General features: G+C 35.7%; 1 protein-coding gene across 1 annotated transcript; it reads right to left on the bottom strand.

Moving 5' to 3' along the window:
- Positions 1-504: 504 nt before the first annotated feature.
- Positions 505-20,905, bottom strand: LOC144976429 (uncharacterized). Its single transcript, XM_078920719.1, has 15 exons — positions 20,558-20,905; positions 19,456-19,530; positions 18,258-18,520; positions 17,413-17,502; positions 16,203-16,334; positions 14,497-14,902; positions 12,693-12,877; positions 11,260-11,409; positions 9,862-10,080; positions 8,236-8,394; positions 7,592-7,791; positions 6,380-6,540; positions 5,293-5,493; positions 3,928-4,081; positions 505-2,852 (listed from the first exon to the last, which is right to left on the bottom strand). The coding sequence occupies exons 1-15, from the start codon at positions 20,643-20,645 to the stop codon at positions 1,352-1,354; spliced, it is 3,984 nt and encodes a 1,327-aa protein (XP_078776845.1). The 5' UTR covers positions 20,646-20,905; the 3' UTR covers positions 505-1,351.
- Between the last annotated feature and the right edge of the window lie 3,724 nt (positions 20,906-24,629).

Below are 24,629 nucleotides of genomic sequence, written 5' to 3'. Positions count from 1 at the left end.
AGGTAAGACAGGGCAATTTGAATCAAATTCAAATAGGAAACCGATGTAGATTCCAAGAGCACACTATCAAAGTACTTAGTTTGAGATCACCTAAAAGTCTCATCCAGACACAAGCACAGATCCCCACTAAGAGGAACACACAAATGTTTACAATCTTATACATTGTGTAAACAAAACATAATACAGTGTTTATAACAGAGAGATGATTTACAATGAAAAAAATATCATCTCCCAAAATTCTAACTATACATTTGACTGTTTCTCTCTTAGTTAGTCAGGTTATCTGGCCAGGGCCAGGACAAAACCAAGTATGTAATCTCATTCCAAGACAAAGCCATAAAGCAAATTGGAAAACAGATACAGGGGGATAGAGGACACAGTAACTCCCTGCCCACTATGGCAGGTCAGGAACCCCACTCAGATTTATTCTTTTTCTTTTAACGTAATAGTATTATTATTGAAAGAGAGAGAGAGAGAAACGAGAAAAAAAAAAAAAAAGCAATATGATTTTTACAAATCGGTTTATTGATGCGTGTGATGTAATTATTTTTTTACATTTTCATGTTATTAAAACAACAATAGATGATCATTTATGACGGTATCAGCAATGGGGAGGGAGGGGGGGGGGGGGAGGAGCAAAACAACGGTAATCAAACTTTATAACAAGCAGTTACAGTAACATCAAATTTAAGACAAAAAATATGCACAGGGGTTCCAAAACCTCAGTTGGTAGAGCACTTGCTTCAATGTTGTTTTTGTTCTTTTGTTTTTAAGGGTTTACGACACATTTAGGTCATATCAGGGCCAGTATAAAGAAAGAAAATGAGAACTTCTAGATTTACAACTTAAAAAGCACCCAAGGAAAAAATTAAGACAAAAGAGACTGCTTTGTTTGTTTTGCTTGTCTTTTCTTTTAAGATTTTTACAGCGTTTACGATTAAATTTTGGTCATTAATATCAGGGCCAGAAAAAAAGTGGGATAATCCAAAAATTCTAGATTTACAAGTAAAAGCACCCAAGAAAAAGTAAGACAAAGGGGACTGGTACAAATCTGACTGAATTTGCACCTTCCTTGGAAAATACTTTACTCACATTCTCTCACTGTACTCAGGTGTAAAATGAGTACCTGGCCGTTAACAGCGTTCTCTCTGTCCGAAAAAAAATTATAATATCGCGTAACAGGCGTCATGTCTCGTTCTAACTGTTACATGTTGCTATTGGTGAGGAACACCTTGTAAAGTGCTTTGAGCACATTTAGTGGATACTGCGCTATATAAAAGCTCAAGCTCCAGTTGAAGGTTAAAAAAAAACTTATACTTTCTAGTTACAACATTTAACCATATAGCCTATTTCAAATAGGAGATTTATTGTAGACACCATCACCACTGTAATCCACAAGAGTCGGGGGACATGCCAAAAATGTTTGGGTGCCCGAAACCACCACCTGGCCCACTTGGCCCACATCCACCAGACCGCCAGGCCCACTGCCCGGCGGTCCCGCTGCTGCCTGAAAGAGTGTAAGAGGCCCGCTCATGTCCATTAAGTCCCCACCACCCGCTCCCTCCAAATCTATTGCACTCACTACCGCACTACCGCTACCATTCCCCCCGACCAAGCCTTCGTTCTTTATAACTATGACATTCCCATTCCCACCCTGACTGTTGCCATGAACACCAACACCATCCTTCATCCCGTTTAAATCACCAACATTCACACATTGACTAAACCCATCAACATTGATACTAACACCACCAACTCCACCTTTACCCCTGATCATACTATCCCGATGATGATGTCCCGTAGAGTCTAGCAAACTAGCACCACTTTGATCACGAATGAGAATACTACTCGGATTTTGACCCATCACAGAAACAGGACTGGGAAGAGTTTTGTCATGACCCGACACATCTTGTAACAGACTTTCCATCGCCACCATTTTGCCATTCTTATCGGTCAAACTAATATTACCCAAACTACTCAGATCATGAGAGGTTTTGGCCAGGGCCAGAACCATATTTGGCTGTCCGTCTTGGTTCCCTCCATGAGCATCCACCATGAATGGGTTAGACAGACTCAAATCATTCGTTGACGTGGCTATGGATGAAATCTGGCCAACTCTAGTATCCCCAGCCTGGGCAGCGGCCTCGATAATTGTAATAGGCTGGATTCCTACAGATCCTGGAGTAGCAGCAGCAGCGGCAAAGATTTGGTTTCCGGATACAGCTGGGATGAAAGCTGTTTGGACAGAGGACCCACCGTCAATGGACTCGGCCAGATGCACAACGTAATGGTCGACTCCAATGCCAGTTGCATCAAGATCAATTAGCCCCCCTGTACAATCTGCACCAGTTGTCATGAGAGGAAGGGCTTTGACTAGTTCTACGGACACTGTTTTAGGCTCATCATCAAAAACTCCTGGCATGGCAGATGACGACGAAGATGATGGGGATGGTGGTTGCTGTAGCTTTATTTGAGATTCTCCCTTCTGGTCTGGCTTGGCGACTTCTGCTCCTTTACAACTCAGTGATGACAAAGATGATGATGAGGATGATGATGAAGGGTTACGCTTCAAACCCGAGTTCACATTCCCAACTGTAGGGTTCGCAGTTTCCTGTTTCATCCCACTTACAGCTTGGCCACTCTTCTCCTTTCCTCTCGTCCTCGATACATACTGCTTCCCCCGACACTTAGCAATGGAGTCCGCCGTGATGGTTACCATTCTCTTCTTGGGTCTGCCGATTTTACGCTTGTTTTTAGGTCGGAATATCTGCTCTGTGATCATATTAGAACACTTGTGTTCTTTGAAGAGTTTAGGCCTGAAAAATCCCTTGCCACACTTTTCACACTTGTATCTGCGGAGACAAAATATAAAACAAAGGTTAAAGATTATCGGTAATGTCGACTATGAATTTTTAAAATTCATTTATTTCTCAATAGGTAAAATAGTAGTCACTATAGGTGGTAATCCCTTAAAATCAAAAGGCCTATAGACATATTCGTCACAGGCAAAATACAAATAATCTGTACATTTTCCCTCAAATTAAAATTTGGCCACCAAATAATCTGTTGAATACGAATTGGCCACCAAACAATCTGTTGAATACGAATTTGGCCACAAATAATCTGTATATTTCCTATGAATATGAATTTGACTACCAATAAATTTGTATATAAACCGATCAATTTTTAATAATTGGCAAATTTGAATAATAATAGTTAATCCTAATTTCTGTACCATTAAAATGACAATGACATTTGCTTGCTTGCTACCTTATAGATACAGTAGCAGGCATATCTGGTCTATGTATCCAAGGCTCAGCTATGTAAAGCTGTGGACAGCACACGGCTGAATCCTTAGAAAAGGCTCTTTATCAAATTCTTTCACCATATTCAGGGGCTAAAAAAGTACTTTGTTGTAATTGTTAGCAGTCTTGTCTCTGTCAAAAAAAAAATTGTAATAGCCCCATACAGGCATCACGTCTTGTCTGACATGTCAATGTTGCTGTTAGCATAATAATAATAATAATGATAATAATAATAATAATAATAATAATAATAATAATAATAATAATAATAATAATAATAATAATAATAATAATAATAATAATAATAAAATTTATTCATCTGAAAAAAGAAAATGTGTGGTTTGGGACTCCATGTTAAGTGCTTTCACCACATTTAGTGGATTATTACTAAACATAATTACTGTTTTATTTTATGTTTTTTCACCCCAAAGATGTGTTTCAACTTAAAATATATAGCGTATTTGTGAACTGCAAGTTGAATATTAAATTAAATCCCTAAATTATAAAATTTGAATTCAATTCCTTGGTTATGGCCAGATAAATTATGTCAGAAAAATATTTGATTTGAAAAGAATTCAGACACAACATAGAAAGTCAATTTTAAGGACTGTTTATGACTGACTTGTAGTCTGCTCGGTGACCTCGTTCGTGTTCAATGAGGTGTGGCTTCCTGGAGAATCCCTTGTTGCAGATAGAACACTTATGCGGCTTGATGCCACTGTGGGTGATGATGTGTGCCTTCAGCTTGTCTGGACGATTAAACTCCTTGGTGCAGCCTGGGGGGGGAGGGCGGGGGGAAGGCATATTCATACTTTACATTTTTTTCTTTGCATACAAATCAATCAAAGTACATTAAATATGATGTGTACATCATAATTATTAAGTTGGAGTGGGATAAAGATCTGAAAAAATGTTATGATATAAACATTGCCAGACAAATTAAGAAAGAAAAATACAAGAAAAAAACAAAAAACATCCCAAATATTCAGACGGCCTTGACTGAGGATCGATTTTCCAGACCTCCCGATTATCAGACAGATGTGCTGCTATTACACCAGAGAGGTTATCCAATAATTGGGACAATTTATTGCTTATATTCTTCACAAGGGTACGAGCCTCTCCGCTGTGTACCCCTCGCTTGCACCACAAAAGACCTTGTGGTGAGGTGATAGGTCATAAATGCTGAGAATCAAAAGAGTGGTGTTGTTAAAACTGCTAAAACTGTCTAAGACTCCACTGTAAAAAGACACGAAAAAAAATAAATAAATAAACCTAAATATTTAGATGGTGGTAGCCAGAGACCGTCCAAGATGGAGATCCATAGTGGATGCCCTATGCTCCAGATGAGTTAAAAGGAATAACATTTTTAGTTTTTTTTTTTTCCAAAGTACGGTTAATGATTGAATGAAAAAAAGATTCTCATTTTTTAAAAATCGTTCTAAACCTTTTTTTGTAAAAAGATCGGTCATTCATTGTGCAGCTATGTGATCTAGTGATATGCCACTCGCTTTCGGATCAGAAGGTCCTGGGTTCGATCCTCGCTCGGCGCATAGTTGAGTCTTTGGAAAATACTCTTTACTCACATTCTCTCACCGTACTCAGGTGTCAAATGAGTACTGGCCATTAACAGCATTGTCTTTGTCTGGAAAAAAATTGTAATATCGCCTAACAGGCGTCATATCTGGTTCTACATGTTAAGTGTTGCTGTTAGCCAGGGACCCTTTGTAAAGCACTTTGAGCATGTTTAGTGGATATTGCGCTATATGAAAGCTCAAATAATAATAATAATAATAATAATAATAATTATAATAATAATAATAATAATAATAATAATAAAAATAATAATGAATAATAATAATAATAATAATAATAATAATAATAATAATAATAATAATAATAATAATAATAATAATAATAATAATAATAATAATAACAAAAAAAACAAACTCAAAAAAATGTAGACTTCAAACCCACTACAAAACCATACCAGCCACATTTCTGAAAGGACATCTGTACTTCTTCACCGTGTCATGAATCGTCATGTGTCGCTTGAGCTTGTCTTTGCGGTTGAACATGGCCTGGCAGAGATGGCAGGAAAATGGCGTCTCTCCAGTATGGATCAGGATGTGAGTCTTGAGGTAATGCTCAGTCTTAAACTTCTTCTGGCAGAATGTACACTCGAACTGGCCTGGATATAGGTAGGGAGGTAGGTAGGAAAGTAAGTATGTACACAGATGCATAGATGCATATCAAGGCAATCAATTAGTTATATATAAACAATCAATCAAATTTGCCAGCACATGGGTAGGTAGGAAGATAATTAGGTAGGTGGTTAGGTAGGTAGATGAATTGATACATATCAAGGCAATTAATTTTAAAGTTATATATAAACAATCAATCAAATGTACCAGGACATGGGTAGGTAGGAAGATAATTAGGTAGGTGGTTAGGTAGGTAGATGAATTGATACATATCAAGGCGATTAATTTTAAAGTTGTGTATATGAACATTCCAATTGGCAGATATATAGATACATATCAAGCCAAACAATAATTCTTAAGTTGTATATAAACACTCGATCTGGCCTGGACATAGGTATGTAGATAAGTAGGAAGATAGATAAATAGACACATATCAAGGTAATTAATTTCAAAGCTGTATAAAAACACACTGGAATTGGAATTGACATAGGTAGGTTGGTAGGTAGGTTGGTAGGTAAGCAGGTAGTTAGGTGGTTTAGTAGGTAGATAGGTAAGTAGGTAGTCCAAAAAAGTCGTTAAATGTCCAAAACATATTTGATTAGCCATATCTCAAATGTAATTCAGGTGAAAATTTTCCTAGATTACCTCACAGTCTTTGGTGTAGTTAAGTGCTCATATATACAGTAAAACATTAATGAGATGTAAATTATAGAACAAAGTTTTATAAATAAACAATATAAAGGAATGTATCGTAAAAAAAAAAAAAATGTCCATACCATCGCTGCCGTGTATGGGTAGATGACGTAAAAATAAAGAATAGAAAGGACTGTATTGTAAAAAAAAAAAACAAAAAAACCAAAAACTTTTCCATACCATCGCTGCCGTGTATGGGTAGATGACGTCGTAGAAACCTTTCACATGTAAACTGTTTCTCACAATGTGGACATTTGTACTCATGGGACGTCGTTGACAGGTGATGCTCCAATGCTTCCGGGGTTGTGTATTTGTTGCCACACTTGGTACACTGGAAATGACTTTAACCGGCCAAGGAATAAAAATAAAATTAGAGATTATTTATTGTCTTGTAAGTATTCTTTAAAAAAATTAAAAAATTTTAGTATAATATAATAAAAACAGAAAATGAAAATATAATTTTGTAATTAGATTCCATTAACGAGAAGTCTTAATATGTCGTGGCTCAGAGGCTCAGTATCTTATCTCATCTACAAAAGGCATGCCTAAAGTTCGAGGTACCTAAATGATCCAATAAAAAGGAGAAAATAATAAAGGGAGTGAATGTGACACTATGTATTTTTTGATTGACCAAAGAGGATGATAATGAAATAGACCAGCACCACTTCTGTGGCCTTTTAGTTTAGGCCATTTCCATTACCTCTTGGCAAGAACAGTTTTTCTGTGACTGCCATGGAAGATCAGTGGCACTTGGCAGCTCTGTGATGATGATGACGATGATGATGATGATGATGATGATGATGATGATGATGATGATGATGATGATGATGATGGTGATGATGATGGTGATGATGATATGTGATGATGATGATGATGATGATGGATGATGATGATGATGATGATGAATGATGGATGATGACGATGATGATGGTAATGATTATGGATGGATGATGATGATGATGATGATGATGATGATGATGATGGTGATGATGATGATGATGATGATGATCATGATGATGATGATGATGATGATCATGATGATCAGCTATGTCGTCTAGTGGTATGACAATCGCTTTCGGATCAGAAGGTCCTGGGTTCGAGCCTCGCTCGGCGCATATTTGAGTCCTTGGAAAAGGCTCTTTACTCACATTCTCTCACTGTACTCAGGTGTAAAATAAGTACCTGACTGTTAAAGCGTCTGAAAAAATTGTAATATCGCCTAACAGGTGTCATGTCCCGTCCTACATGTTAAGTGTTGCTGTTGGCCAGGAATCCTTTGCAAAGCGCTTTGAGCATGTTTAGTGGATATTGCGCTATATAAAAGCTCAATTTAAGGGAAAAAAATTTATAATGATGATGGTAGTCACAACAATGTCAATAAACAACACTCACCGAGGTCCAGACTTCAGTGTCTGACTAGGATAAAGACTGTGCGTGAATTGATGCACACCCAAATCATACAGGGAGGGGAAATATTTGTGACATTTGTGGCATCGATAGGTCATTTCATTCTCATGGGTCTTCACATGCTTCAGGAAGCTGTCTAGTTCGTGGAATGCCTCGCCACATGTCTTCATCATGCACTTGTATACCTGGAAAAAAAAAAAGTAATGATGGAAATAATAAGAACAAAATATAAAATAAGAGCCATAATTTATTATGGTTTGATTCTTTGTTTTTAGGGGTTTTACAGTGCTTGCAACACATTTAGACCATTTCAGTGTCAGCAAAAAGGAAGAATCTAGGATAATGTTAAAATTCTAGAATTACATATAAAGGCAAAGGTACCCAAGAAAAAGAAAGATAAAGGGGACTGGCTCAAATTGGGAACAGATGTAGATTCCAAGAGCTTATTTTGAGATCACCCAAAAGCCTCATCCAGTCCAGACACCAGCACAGTATCCCACTAAAAGGAATATGTTTACTGACTATTAAGATTGATGTTTCAAAACAAAAACAAACAAAAAAGGGAAATTGCTAGAAAATTTCCCACATCAAAATATATTTTTAAGAATTGGGGACGACAAGACTCTCACCTGTTCGTCTTTGTGCTTCACCAAATGCGTCTTAAGTTGATAGTAGGTCTTGAATTTGGCTGGACAATACTGGCAGATATACGAGTTGTCCACCACAACTTTCATCTTCTTTCCATCTTTGTCTCCATCCTCTCCCAGCTCAGACGCCATTTTCTTATCCTGGACAATAAAAATTTCAGTGAATAAAAACTACAATCTGTCATGAATAAAAGCCAATGAGCTTAAAATGGTTCAAAAATGTTTCAAGCACCGTTAAACTGCATCAAATAGTGAGTTGAATCAAGTTGAGATTAAAAGGTAATATCAGTTTCAATGAGTGAATATATTTTGATATTATGATGGCTCAACTGCAAATTCATTAACTTAATAGAGCCGCAAATTTCTTTTAACAAATTTTCAAAACTTTTAATTGCAAATAAAAATAAAAATTTACAATTCTCAAAATATCATAATAAAGATGCGCGGACCCAACTTTCAAAACCTAAAAAGTGTCTTTTTCATCGCTGAGAGAAAACACCTAATTTTTGTCATTCCCTTCGTGTCTTGTCATGATGTTACAAATCTGTGCATCAAAGATAATCCCAACTATGAGTGTGGTGAGAACAAATGGATGTGCCTCAGTCTTGAGTCTTTATTTATTTCACTGTCATATTCAATTTGGCCATTCATTTTTTTGATATTTTCCGGCAGAGAATTTCACATTCAGAAAGAGCTTGGAAAAAACGTGTTGAGATGAGCATTAACTCATGACTGCGGGACCTGGTATAAGTGCTGTTTTTTTTTTTTTCATTTGGAATTAGGCTATCAACTGGAATCGTGGTCCGTCCCAGATGGACCTTAACTCACTCAACCCTAACACCGATTATATCCATAGTATACCCAGGGTTACTTTTACCTCATGCCTATTTATTACATTTTTCTGAGACAAATTATAGGCTAATGTTTTATGCTAATGTTCTTAATTTTTACACGATAACGGTAGTTGAATATAACTATCTATGCACATGTTCATTTTTAATACATTTTTTCCAATTTTGAAAAGTAGGAAAAATCCCTAGGATTGAGTGAGTTATAAAGGCTTAGGTGACTTTTGTTTTTTTTTGCCTTTTATAGCAATACGGTAGTCTTAATGATTGAAATTTTAAGTTTCCCTGGTGATTGCTGAGTTTGAGCTTTGTTTTTTTTAATAAAATGGTGTCCAATGGATTGAACAAAAGTGTTAATTCATTTTATCTTTCTAAGACTCTTTCAACGCTGAAGCTATATTCGCATTTCCATCACAAAATGGCTGACATCTGATTGTGGCAGCATGAGAATGACAAGCTAAGACAAAGCGACATTTGAATTTGGCACAAAATCTCAATTAAAATACCCCCCCCCCCCCCCTAGGGCCAATTAATGAAAAAAATGATACCATTGGTTCAATTTATAGTACTTTTGTAGAAAGTAGGATTGGATTACATTATTGTTTTTGCCTTTCAAGACAAGTCGCACTGTGCGGCTGTGTGGCCTGTAGAACAGATTCTGCTCTGGCCGTACAGTGCGGCCAATGGCGCTGAAAGAGTTAACAGGTTTTAAAAGTCTCGCATCTGTCATAAAATCACAACAATGTCAAAAGTTCCCCACCTGTTCGGTCATTCCATTTTGTCCTGCCATGTCCCCATCCATCCCATCATGCTCTATGGGTGAATCTGTGGCTGGAATCATGAACGAGGTACCAGCGGGGCTGGTAGTTGTAGTGGTTGCATCAGATACATTGTTGTCATCATTGTTAGCATCATCCTCTTCATCTAAAACTGGTTTTGGTTGTTTTGGGAGAGTGTTTGAGATCCCACAGGGCCATACCTATGTAGAGACCAAAGACAAAAAATAAAAACATAATTAAAATGAAAAGAATAAAACATAACACATATCTTTTCCAGCTAAAACATTGTCAAAAAAATGTAATGAATTGGATCAAGATTCCCAGCATTATATGAAACCAAAATTAATCAGATTTCAAATTACTGTAAAATAAAATAATAATAAATAATAATAATATATAAAATAAAATAATAATAATAATAAAATATAATAATATAATAATAATAATTAATAATAATACTAATAATAATAATAATTATAAAATAATAATAATAATAAAATAATAATAATAATAATAATAATAATAATAATAATAATAATAATAATAATAATAATAATAATAATAATAAATAATAATAATAATAATAATAATAATAATAATAATAATAATAATAATATAATAATAATAATAATAATAATAATAATAATAATAATAATAATAATAATATATAATAATAATAATAATAATAATATAATAAAATAATAATAATAATAATAATATATTCATTGAAAGGAAATTTGTTCTTTGAGTAAAATATAAATATAAGTCACAGCCACAAATATGTTCATATAAATGAAATATATTAAAAATAGTTAGTGAATTATATTGCACATCCATATAAATATAAATATAAAATCAACAATTTGGCTTAGGCATTGGATGAATACATGTAGAATCCAATAAAAATATTTGTAAATATTAAGAGCTCTGAAAACACGTCTGATCTGTAGTGCCCCACACACAATGCACTGAAATGGCTTCTCTCCTGTGTGAGCACGGATGTGTTCCAGGTACTTATTTTCCACATGAGTATGGTGAGAGAATGTGAGAAAAGAGCCTTTCCATGGACTCAATTATACATTACTAGAGCGCACTCGAATCCTGGACCTTTAGGTCACAAGACAAGTGTCATACCACAAGACCACATAAAAGAAGATGAAAAAGAAGAAGAAGAAGAAGAAGAAGAAGAAGAAGAAGAAGAAGAAGAAGAAGAAGAAGAAGAAGAAGAAGAAGAAGAAGAAGAAGAAGAAGAAGAAGAAGAAGAAGAATCTTTAGAATAAAAAATAAATCATGGTGATAAAAATAACAATAAGAATTTTTTTCTTATTAAATAATTTAAAAAATAGGATATTCATGAAGTCCAAAACATTATATCATACTTTGTGTGTCGCCATGTGCTTTTTCACATTGGATTTCTGTGCAAATGCCCGACCACACACAATGCACTGGAATGGCTTCTCTCCTGTATGAGCACGGATGTGTTGCAGAAGGTCAAAGTTTTTGCTGAATGTTTTGCTGCAGTACTCACACTGTAATCAGAGAAACAGTATTTTTTAAAAGCTGTTTAGTGAATGCAAAATGTCTAAATTAATCATAATTTATTAATTTAAAACTGTGTTTTGTTTTTGTTTTTGAAGGTTTTATGGTGCTTGCAACACATTAAGGTCATATCAGCGCCATTAAAAAGGAAGAAAATGGGGTAGTAAAAAGTTCAAGAATAACAATTAAAGCACCCAAGAAAAGGTAAGACAAAGGGGAATTGGTTCAAAAAGGAAACAGATGTAGATTCCAAGACAATAGATGAAACACATGAAGCGCATTGGGCATAACTAATCTTTGGAAAATGCTACACAAATGTACATATTTATTTTTATCATGTGAGGTGACAGAGTACTAGTTTTCAGTATCAGTTCTGCCTCTCTGTGTTTCTTCAGTGGTGTGGCAAAACTAAAGGACAGAGTTTTGCATCCATTTATTGTGTTTTGTTGACAAAAAGGGAAACCCAAATCATCCACATCATCTGTCTTCACAAATCAAATTGAAGCTTCCATTACATTTTATTATTGTCATTTATTCAAAGTATAAACTATAGAAAGCTAAAACTGCTCAGTTCCATGATTAAAAAATTATGGAAATGAGCACTTGTTATTTTTTATTTTTTTTTGGGGGGGGGGGGGGGGGGGGGGGGACTCATAGCTCAGTTGTAGAGCACTCGTTCCATATGCACAGGGACTGAGATTGATCCCAAGTGCAGCCGAGATAAAAATTTTTCTGATCCCCCTGCCTATCCAGCAGTGATTGGATAGCTGGGTCTGTTAGATCTGGTGGAAAGTACTTTGCAATAGACTAGCATCCTATCCAAAGGGTGGCAAGCAATTGATATTGTCCATTTCACGAGATATTTTTTTGTTTGTTTATTGCTTTAGGTCTCTTCCAACACAAATGAGGTTATATGAGAGACCGCTGAAACAAAAAAACAAGCAATCTAACAAAAATAGTACAAATGTAAATCAAAATCATAACCTAAAGATATAAGCTAAATTATAAATAACCAAGAACAAACAGGCAGAAGATTTACAGAAAAAAAAATATCCCCTGTCAAAATACAACCACAAACCAAAGAAGCAGGATAGGCAGTAAAGAGAAGAAGAAACGACATCACTATCGGATCGTACACCCATGCGAACATCATAGGTATATGATTCAAGGGTGATGCTCCCATCCAACCACCCGCTTTCACGAGATAGAAACCGGGATAAACACAGGCTCCATGGGCCCAATTTCCATAATTCACTAATCACGTCCTCCTCACCCGAAGTTTTGGTTTGGCTGGGAGAGCCTCAACATCTATGATTTCCTGTCCGCCATTGTTGTTGATGTTTTTGTTCCCCGTGGCGTTTCGGGCCGTCTTCCCCTTCCGAGTACTCAGCAGGCTGACACTGCTGTTGTTGTTGTCAGCATTCATAACAGTAATCAGATTCTGGGCAGACTTGCGACCTGTTAAATAACATTTTATAAACATAAGTATTTATATAGCGCAATATCCATTAAACATACTCATAGCAATTTACAAGTACTTGCTAGCCAACAGCAACACATAACACATAGGATGAGACTTGATGCCTTAAGGTGATTTTTCTTTAAAAACAGAGGCAACGCTGTTAACCAACAGGTACGATGAGAGAATGTGAGTAAAGGGCTTTTTCCAACAACTAACTTTGCGCTGCTTTGAGTGGAACTCAAACCAGAGGCCTACTGGTCTGAACATAAATGTTTTGTTTGTTTTTGTTTTTGAGGGTTTTAAGGCGCTTGCAACACATTAAGGTCATATCAGCGCCAGTAAAAAGGAAGAAATGGGATAGTAAAAAGTTATAGAATTATAATTAAAGTACCCAAGAAAAAGACAAAGGGGAATTGGTTCAAATAGGAAACAGATGTAGATTCCAAGAGCACACCATCAAAGTACTTAGTTTGAGATCACCTAAAAGTCTCATCCAGACACAAGCACATGTCCCCACTAAGAGGAATACACTCAAATGTTAACAAATCATATATAATATTTAAATAAAACATAATACAGTACATAACAGAGAGATGATTTACAAGGGAAAAAATATCATCTCCCAAAACATTAACTATACATTCGACTGTTTCCCTCTCAGCCAAGGACTCCGACCAAGGTCAGGACAAAACCAAGCAATCTCACTCCAAGACAAAGACAGAAAGCAATTGGAAAACAGATAAGAGGGGATGGAAGACACAGAAAGTACCTCCCTGCCCACTATCTGAGGTAGGAATCCCCACCCAGGAACATAAATGTCATATCACAAGACCACCTAGCCGTACAAGATATATGAGGCATTGACATGATGTTGCTGTATGTCAAATGTAAAGCAAGTAAACGATTGTTGACATTACAATTCAGTAAAATCATAGGATGAAATAAATAGGAAAAACAAAATATACAATGAAAGTAACAGCCATACAGAAAACGAACAAACAAACAAACAAACAAAAAAAAAAAAAAAAAGAAAACATATAGGAAACAAATTATCACGGCAAGGGGCTTTCATTGAGATTTGATCTCCCGCTGAAGAGGACTGTGAGGGATATGAGATCAGGTGGGAAATTAAGCCTTTAACCCCTAAGAAAGGCTCTAAAATAATTTCATATAGAACTTTTAATAAAGCTGCCCCAGATATATGGAATACCTTGGCACCTCGTTTAGAATCAATATGTTTAGAATCCACTTTTTCTAACAAAATCTGAAAACAATGCTTTTACGGAAACGCCTTTTAGAATGTCCATCAATCATAGTTTTTATTTTGAATATATTTTTTAATATCAATTTGTATTATTATTATTATTATTATTATTATTATTATTATTATTATTATTATTATTATTATTATTATTATTTATTATTTATTATTATTATTATTAAATTTTAAAATGAATGTTGTAATTTCCTTTGCTTTGTCTGGTTCTGTAGCACATACTCCTTTTTGGATTTTCAAGTTACACCAATGCCTTCTCCCAATCTTTTTTTTACATCAATGCAATTTCACAGAAGCATAAAGCTCTAAGTGATTCATTGCACAAATTGTTACCCTGACCTGCTTTGGTTGGGCAGGGCTTAAAAATCTGTTGTTGTAATTGTTGTAGCTGTAACTGTTGTTGGGCTTGTGGCTGTCCCAAGGCTTGAACAGCCTGCTGCTGTTGCTGATGCTGTTGAACAGCTGGAAAAACGATAGATTGAGGCGGTGGTGCTACGGGTGGAGGCATATGCTGAGATTGGTGAACCTGATGAGAGATGACACTGGATGGGTGTGGATGTCCCATCCCTTTGTCTGAAATTGCCGTTAAGGTAATCTGCTGGGTGGGCTGGACAAGAAGCTGGCCTGCTGATCCAGTGGGGGCACCAGCCGGGTTGGTGAAATTGTTAGGGGAAGCTGTGAGACCACCAATGGGACTGAGAATAGTTACGGCACTGGAGTTGCTGGGTGGAACTGTCCCTGTAACCTGAGAAAAGGAAAGAGAGGCAAGGGGGGGGGGGGGGGGGGGGGGGGAGGTTAGGTGAATGGAGAAAGAATAGGAATGGCGTCTTCGTAAAAATAAGTCGTTTTTTTAAATTGAGCTTTTATATTGTGCTATATCCACTCAACGTGCTCTAGATGCTATACAGGCCAACAGTTAAAAGCAAAAATGAATATAACATGTTCTAAAAATGACAAAATACCAAACACAGAAAGTTTCGGGCTCAGATAAAAACATATATACATTGCAGACTATGTGCTTTTTAATGTATTTATTCTTGTATGTTTTTTGTTGTTGGCTGAAGAATCGTTTTGAGCCTGAAATGTTCCAGGTTTGGTATTTTGTTCTTTTTTTAAAGCTGCTCTATTCATTTTTGTTTATCGCTTTTTACAGTGCATTGCTTCTGGCAGCTTAGTATTACAGAATGAAACACTTGACATGTAAAACGAGGCATGAATCTTGTTAGGTTATATTACAACATGTTTACGATATAGAATTCGGGCAGCAATTATTTAAAACCTGAGTGCTTGGAGAAAATGTGAATCACTGGTCTTTTCCGAGGACTCAAGTTTGTACTATCCACAGTGGAACATGAACCAGGGACTTAAAGGTTTGAAGGTGAATGGAATGGCACAAGACCGCAAAGCCTTATATAGATGAAGCAGACATTGACATGATTGAATCTTCTTTCAGTTTAAATGTTTAACTCTCTCAACCCGAACACCGACTATATCCGTAGTTTACCCAGGTTACTTTTACATCATGACTATTTATTAAATTTTTCTGAGACAAATTATAGGCGTAGTATCAAAGCTAATGTTTTTTGTTGCTACATGTTAATGGGAGTTTAATAAAACTATCTATGTACATGCTCATTTTTAATACCCTTTTTCCCAATTTTGAAAAGAGGCAAAAATCTCTAGGATTGAATGAGTTAAACCACAGGTACAACAACAAAAAAGACGAGGAAGAGGGGTGGAGGAGGAGAAAATGGAGGGGGAGGGGGGATAAGGGTGATGAGATGGAGGAGGAGAAGGATAATTGAGAAGAGGAGGAGTGGGCGGAGATGGAGGGAGAGAAGGAAAAGGAGGCTATTTGTATTGTATGACATAGAAATTGGGTTCCATTTAGCATGCTGGGAGAAGGAATGAGTAATGAGTAGATATGTGGAAACCACTGAAAAGAGTGGGATGAATGTGAAAAATAAAGACATCATTTACGCAATGTGCCTTATAATTTACATCTTTTTTCAAACACCAACAATCTCCCAAAAAAAATCACCTACCATCTGTATGGGCGTGTTCAAACCAGATGTGTCCAGATTGGCCAGTGCCATCAAATCATCTCCAGTGAAGATCATGTTTTGGGGCAGTTGGGAGATGGGAGAGGGCGGGAGGCCACCCAGAGTCAGAGTTTGCTGAAATTGAAATTCAAATGAATAAAAAATCTGTTTTAAAAAAACTAATCTTATTGTTTACTGCAATGCTTTGCTCTTAGGAGGCGCTCCAAGTTGTATTACTGATAGAATGCAAAAAGATCAAAATATGGCGGCTAGATTAGTGACTCTCTCTTAGCTTACAGAGCATATCAGGCCTTAGGTCTTGTTTGTTTGTGTTTTTAAGGTTTTTACGGCGCTTGCAGCACATTTAGGTCATATCAGCACTAGGAAAAAGGAAGAAAACGGGTTAGTAAAAAGTTCTAGAATTACAATTAAAACACCCAAGAAAAAGTAAGACACATGGGGAATTAGTTTAAATAGGAAACAGATGTAGATTCCAAGAGCGCACTATCAGTGTACTTAGTTTGAGATCACCTAAATGTCTCATCCTGAAACAAGCACAGGTCCCCACTAAGAGGAAGACACTCAAATGTTTATAAATCATTTATATGTAAAAGAAAAAAGAATACAATATATAACAGAGAGATGATTTACAAGGAAAAAAATATCATCTCCCAAAACTATAACTATACATTCGACTGCTTCCCTCCCAGCCAAGGATCCGGTTAGGGTCAGGACAAAACCAAGTAATCTCATTCCAAGACAAAGACAGAAAGCAATTGGAAAACAGATACAGGGGGATAGAAGGACCTCTCTGCCCACTATGGGAGGTTGGGAACCCCACCTAGACCTACTATACAAATCCGATCCAAAAATGAACAATTGATTAATGTTCCCATATGTAAACTATCTTTAACTGAAAAATCTTTCTCTGTCGGGGGACCAAAAGCATGGAACAAACTAGATAAAGAAATTGGAGACGATCCAGAGCTCAGTGATTTCAAGAAAATTTTGAAAACAATACGAATTAGGCAGGCTTTTGAGTAGTAAAAGCAATAACTCCTGTCCATTTAAATTTGTAGCAGTTGGGATAAACTCCGGCTTCATGGGCCTTATGATGATGTAAAACTCCTTTCTTGTATTGGTGCGACCTAAAACTGTTGCAAGAGTTGTTTTACTTCATAAACTTTAACTAATTGGTTAAAAGTCCACTTACCCCATTGGTGGGTTGGTTCAATGACCTACTCAGAACAGGATGTGCTTGTAGTAAAGGGGCGTTGCTGTTGGTGTTGTTATTGTTGTTTATCTGAAATGAGAGTTGAAAACAGTATGAAAATAATAAAATTTGAAAGAATTGTCTTTTTGTCTTTTCTTTTTCATTAGCTTTTATATTTTTACTTTGTTATTTTCTTTGTGTGTGTGTGTGTGTGTGTGTGTGTGTGTGTGTGTGTGTGTGTGTGTGTGTGTGTGTGTGTGTTTTCATTTTTCTTTGCGTTTGATCCCACTTGATCTTACAAGCGATTCTGATAACCCAAGTTATTATGGTCTCATTGTAGTATTGGGAAGACACTCTCATACCATAAAAAAAATATATATTACCATAACAGTTGATTTCTCAATACTGGAATCCATACAGCCCTCTTATGAGAAATATGGAAAACACTTCACATCTTGTGATATGCGCTATTCATTTTTATATAGGTTTAACCACTAGAAAAATACAATTGAGCTGTATGTATATATATATATATATATATATATATATATATATATATATATATATATATATATATATATATATATATATATATATATATATATATATATGCATCATGTCTTTGATACTCAACACACATGGACATAAGTACAAATAGTGTAGTTGAAACCTTAAAAATCAATGTGCTCTGGTTCTGGACGGCCTCATGAAAGCAACCTGAGATTAGTTAGCAATATCGAACTCAAAAAAATACAACCAACTCTGACATAATTGAGTTTTAAAGCATTTCAATAGAATATATTATCATCAATTTCATGTTTAAGTAAGAAACTATTGTGTCCAACCTGATTCTGGCCAAAGGACCGTCCTATGTTGAGTGTGGAGGTCGTGAATATTCCATTGCCCGCCGCCAATGCCAGCGATTGTTGCTGTTGCTGCTGTTGTTGTTGTAGCTGTTGCTGTTGAGGAGCAACTTGTTGTGGTGGCTGTTGATGCTGTTGTTGCTGCTGTTGTAGTAGACATTGGGTTTGTTTGTGGCTGAGAAAAAGCTGGATTGACGTGAATTGCTTCTTACATTTGCCACATTGAAAGATGTCATCCTCTTCATCTGTACAACAAGCAGAAAAATAAATAAGTCATTAATGTTCATATGATAAGAGAAATAAAACATGAAATAGCCATGCGTATTTATATATTTATTCTCACCTCCCACCCGCTCATTCTCCTCCGCCTCCATTTTCAACATGCTTTACAAAGCTTCATTCATTCCCCCAACAGGCCACTTGAAATGCAAATATATTCATTCAAAGTGATTTGTTGATAAAGGGGAAACCTGAAACGTCCACAGTATCTGTCTTCATTTAATAAATTGGAGCTTACATTTCAATACTTATCGTTATTTTTTCCTCCGAACTTCAAGCAGCAACAGTTCCATAATAATATATTCAGTAAAAGCCACCAGTTGGACACCTCATAAAAGTGCTCTTATATACTATCACTATCAGTCGCAGTTAACAGTCAAGTACTAACCACACTTTAGTTGTTCAGTGATTCTATATGTCCAGATGTGTCATTGCTCATGAGAAGAAAATCTATGTCTAAAGATCACAGGTATAAATATGTTTTTATGCACCAGCTTACATTATGCAATAACAGGACTGTTATATATGAATATGTTAATAAATATTTCATATTTAAATTAAAGTAGTCCTTCAGAACAATAAGACCCGTGACGCCAGAGTTAATCCTGCATTTAAAAAATCAATAGCAACTGCTTGCTTTTTTATAGTACACAAGGAATCACAAAGTACTTACTTTCCACCAGATCTAACAAATCCAGCTACCCAATCACTGCTGAGTGCACAGTGGACTAAGAAAAAAAATGTACTTGCATCCTGGACTGATAATAGCTCCTTTTGCTTGTTAAGCGAGTGCTCTATCAACTGAGTTATCCAGACTCCCATAACCCATATTCACAGCATCTAAAATCCTCTACACATGGATAATACACAATGACATATGATGGCAATTAGTTATAAATACCTTGAGGTTCTTGAATTCCTTGTGACTCGATTAAAGATTGCACAGCAACTGCAGTTTGGTTTTCAACAGTTTGAACTGAAATAACAAAATTTAAAATTGATTTAATATTAATATGTTACAAAATCGAGCAACTGATAATGGATGATGCAAAAGAGACCACATAAAAAAGGTAGATTTATTAAAACTCAAATTAGCCAATAAAGTTATTTTTAGAATCATTCGGATGATTTGGTCTGGGGAAAGAGAAGGAGGAGGTGAAAGAGGAAGAGGAGCAGGAGGATGAGTTGAACAGTTGATCTAGAAAAAAAAAAGTAAAGAGAAGCACCAGCAGCAGCAGTAGTAATGGTAGTAGCAACCGCAGCAACAGCGGTTGTAGTAGTAGTTAGTAGTAGTAGTAGTAGTAGTAGTAGTATAGTAGTAGTAGTAGTAGTAGTAGTAGTAGTAGTAGTAGTAGTAGTAGTAGTAGTATAGTAGTATAAGTAGTAGTAGTAGTAGTAGTAGTAGTAGTAGTAGTAGTAGTAGTAGTAGTAGTAGTAGTAGTAGTAGTAGTAGTAGTAGTAGTAGTAGTAGTATAGTAGTAGTAAGTAGTAGTAGTAGTAGTAGTAGTAGTAGTAGTAGTAGTAGTAGTAGTAGTAGTAGTAGTAGTAGTAGTAGTAGTAGTAGTAGTAGTAGTAGTAGTAGTAGTAGTAGTAGTAGTAGTAGTAGTAGTAGTAGTAGTAGTAGTAGTAGTAGTTGTAGTAGTAGTAGTAGTAGTAGTAGTAGTAGTAGTAGTGGTAGTAGTAGTAGTAGTAGTAGTAGTAGTAGTAGTAGTAGTAGTAGTAGTAGTAGTAGTAGTAGTAGTAGTAGTTGTTGTTGTTGTTGTTGTTGTTGTTGTTGTGTGCTGTTCTAATTCTAAGTCAAAGTTCATTTCTAAATTCCAATCGAACGACGAGCCCTGCCGCCGGTAAACAGTAACAGTAACAGTTCGTCTTCACTTCACGCGCTGGCTATGCCCTGCCCTCTGCTGATCTTGTGATAAGCGAAAGAAAAATAATAGTTGATACTCGCGAAATCCCCTAAACTTAAACAGTATTATAATTTATTAAATATTACTTTCATTTACCATTGACTGGTTGGTAACAGAGAGAGATACATGAATTGCCTTCTTGAGACCCAGCCCCCGTGGGTTGGGTTGTTGACAGCCGTTCCATGAATCAGCCAACTTTAAACGCCCTTGTTTTCGTTCTCTTGTAACGACAAAATTGCCAATTAAAATACTGTTCAAACGCAATTGATAGCATGTGACGATGATGGATATAATCCATATATTTTATCTATGCACCATAACATATTATTTCAGTGGAACAGCCCTAAAACAAGAAAATTGTAACTTATATTTTCCTCATTCATAAAGTCTTGGACAGGGTATTCAAAATGGCAGACAACCCCCTCCGTTAACAAGATGGTAAGTGAATCATTACAGTAAATGTGTACCCGAGTGACGAATTTTGTGTACCAATAAATTAACCGATTTCTCATCATCATCATCATCATCATCATCATCATCATCATCATCATCATCATCATCATCAACATCATCACCATCATCATCATCATCATCATCATCATCATCATCATCATCATTATTATCATCATCATCATCATCGTCATCATTACCATCATCATCATAATCATTACCACCACAACCACCACCATCATCATCATCATCATCATCATCATTATTATTATTATTATTATTATTATTATTATTATTATTATTATTATTATTAGTATCATCATCATCATCATCATTATTATTATCATCATCATCATCATGATCATCATGATCATCATTATCATCATCATCATTATAATCATCTAATGTTTCTTATGTTTTAACAATCTCAACTTATGTTTATATTATTGTGTGATATTTGGCAAAGAGCGGTCGTATTTTTCTTTCTGTTTTGTCCTCCAGATTCGATCACCAGCGGAGGGAAGCAGATGATGATATTATGGGATGTCGTTTGTTTTTTGTTTTGTTTTGTTTTTTTTTTGTTTTTTTGTTTTTTTTTTTTTTTTGTTTTTTATTGTTTTTGTGTTGTTTTTTTTCACTTGTCATTAAACACACATGGAACCGTGTCAATAATTTTTAATAAAAACGAAGTCACTCTCGCCCTTGTGATTTCTTGCACCGATTGATTCGTTCGTTGTTTTTTAGTTTGAATCGACAGATATTTCTCTACGTCTGTGATTTGAATCCGACGAGGGATTTTAGTCGTGTTTTGGTTTAGGGTAATGGTTGCCTCATAGGAGGAGGAGGAGGAGGAGGAGGAGGAGGAGGAGGAGGAGGAGGTGGAGGAGCTTTTAGTCCTTCAGAGCCATTCGGCCCATGGAACCGGAGTTTATCCCGGTTTCTGTAGAGTAAAATGGACAATAGCAATTGCCTGCTATCCTTTTGATAGGACGCTAGTCTATCGCAATGTACTTTCCGCCAGGTCTAATAGATCCAGCTACTCAAATCCGGGGGGGGGGTCAGAAGAAAAGAATGACTGCTCTCGGGATCGATCTCGGTCCCTTTACGTGTGAAGCGAATGCACTACCAACTGAGCTATCGAGACCCCCAGAAGGAGCTTTATAATAATAATAATACATGACATTTATAACGCGCATTTTCATCACTGGGTGATGCTCAATGCGCGAAACAATAATACAGTGACATTATTGTACAAATGAAACATTATACATACTACATCAACATAATGTTATCATTATACAACAATGAAATAACTAAACATAAAGTCATTAATACAAGATATGTTATAATACATTCACATGCTATGTCAAATATGGAAATAATATAAAATAATGATATAATAACATAAACTAAATTAACATTCATATTGGGGTCAAATTACAAAGATGCATTAATCAAGATGTGTTTTAACAAAGAGATGGTGTTTTAACTTTGATTTAAATATTGATAAGGACTGCGCTTCTCTTATTCTTTTAGGAAGAGAGTTCCAGATGGAAGGTCCGACGTGACTGAACGATCTGCCGCCGTAAAATTTATATTTATATTTATTTGTAACAATTAATTTTGTAGAATCTAGTGCAGAACGTAGACTCCTCGTTCGCTTATAAGTTTCTAAAAATTCAGTAATATACAATGGTGCTTGATCATTAAGGCACTTATAGCACAATAATGCTAGTTTGAATTCGATTCTCACTTTAACTGGTAACCAATGCAGCTCATACAAAAGTGGCAACGAGTAGGATGTTCTCTTCTTTCTTAGAATCAATTTAGCAGCCGCATTCTGGATACTTTGAAGGCGTGATATTTTATCATTGCTTACATTCGAGATTAACGAGTTACAGTAATCTATTTTAGATAGTATGAAAGATGTTATTAGTTTGCATGTTACTTCTCTTGTTAGGAAAGGTCTAACTGACGCAATTCTTTTTAAGCCTATTGTCAAACTTCTACATAGAGAATCAAACTGTGCCTGCATAGTCATATGTTGATCTAGCATTACGCCGAGGTTTTTCACACACGTTGAGAGGTTAATTGTGCACCCATTTATGTTTAGAGTAAACTTCAGAAAATCATCTTTCAAAACACTTTTTCTACCACACACCATCACCTCTGTCTTTTCATTATTCATCATTTATCTCATTTATATTCTGCTTTGTGCTGCTTTGGGGTCTTGTGGAGTAACCTCCGCCTGCTGACGTGTCCCTTGTTCCTCCGCTTGAGTCCCTTTGTTGGTGACGTAAAGCTCAATGATTGGGAAATGTTCTTTCCATACATTCTCTCACTGTATTCAGGTGTAAAATAAATATCTGGACTTAATAAATGTGCGTGTTTATATAACGCAATGTCCACTAAACGTACTCAAAGCGCCTCACAAGGTCTGCTGTGCGATAGGTATTACCAACGATCGTTATTATTATTATTATTATTATTATTATTATTATTATTATTATTATTATTATTATTATTATTATTATTATTATTATTATATTATTATTATTATCTTTAACGACCAGGTTCCGATTAATTTATCACCTGAGTATGATGAGAAAATGTGAGTAGGCCTAAAGAGCATTTTCCAAGGACTCGACTATGCGCTGCTCGTACAGAGCGGGGCTTGAACCCTGGACCTTCCGATCTGAATCGAGTGTCATACCACTAGACCACATAGCCGCACAACAGACAGTAACCGCGTTGTCTGCGTCAGTTTAAAAACAAACAAACAAAAAACAAAAACAAAACAAAAAAACATTAGATGCACAGTGTCTCGTTCTACATGCTCATGTTAGCAAGTTAACGATTTCGTTCCCACTGAGTACAGATCTTCGTTTTCTTCCACGTTGTTGGTCGACCGCTCTTGGTTGCGAACCTTACCGTTAACTTTCTGTTATTGTTATTATATCCTTGGGATCCCTTTAATGTTTCCTTGATGGGCCCCGCAAAGCGCTTTTTGTGTATATCCTATTTATATTGCACTGTAATATAAAGGATTAAACGTTGTCATCTAACAATTAATTGTTCTCCATTTTACTTATTCTAATTCTATTAATCGTCTTGTTGGTTTGTTTTTGTTTTTGTTTTTTTTTTGTTTGTTTGTTTGTTGTTATTTTTATTTTTATTTTTTTTAAATTGCTTCCTTTGGGGGAGGGGGGGGGGGGGGTTCGTTTTGGCAGCATTGTATTTCTTGTTTGTTCTTTCATTTTTCTTTTGGTGGTAAAATGACTATGTAGAGATGGTGGTGCTGTTACTGTTACACAGTTTTGCAAAAATTTCACGGTCTTGTGAAATAGAGAAATATTAAACCTAGGCTATATACCTCTACAATAATACTGATTGAGATGTGCTCAGTGCTCATAGAAATAGGAAGGGACGTTGGTTGTGCTTGTGCAATAGTAAGTTACCAGTTATGACATTTTAGTACCATTTTCCACTCACTGCCAGTAAAATGGCAAAAAAATTTAGTTCTCCGTCGTCTTCTTGAATTTAATGATTCATATATTATATGCTACTTAAATGACATAGAGGTTTTAAAAAAAACATTCATCGTTTTATAGTTAAATAGAAATATATCTTATCTAAGATGTTAAATAATGATTTAATGATTTCCTGTTTAAAATAACTAATTAACTAATACATTTGTTACTTTATATTATAATGAACT

The sequence above is a fragment of the Berghia stephanieae genome, chromosome 7 (assembly GCF_034508935.2).
Source record: "Berghia stephanieae isolate SIO BIC M18660-M18661 chromosome 7, UCSD_Bste_1.3, whole genome shotgun sequence".
NCBI classification, from domain to species: domain Eukaryota; kingdom Metazoa; phylum Mollusca; class Gastropoda; order Nudibranchia; family Aeolidiidae; genus Berghia; species Berghia stephanieae.
The sequence above is the reverse complement of the archived record's forward strand: the minus strand, read 5'-3'. Positions and strand labels throughout refer to the sequence as shown.

What these genes read in the sequence shown, in the direction of transcription:
- LOC144976429 (XM_078920719.1), bottom strand. Translation starts at nt 20,645, where the DNA reads ATGGAACGGCTGTCAACAACCCAACCCACGGGGGCTGGGTCTCAAGAA. An exon ending in TGAACACGCCCATACAGATG is followed by an intron (nt 14,903 to 16,202) that starts GTAGGTGATTTT and finishes TCCTTTTCTCAG; the next exon opens with GTTACAGGGACAGTTCCACC. An exon ending in TGAAGCACAAAGACGAACAG is followed by an intron (nt 7,792 to 8,235) that starts GTGAGAGTCTTG and finishes TTTTTTTTCCAG; the next exon opens with GTATACAAGTGCATGATGAA.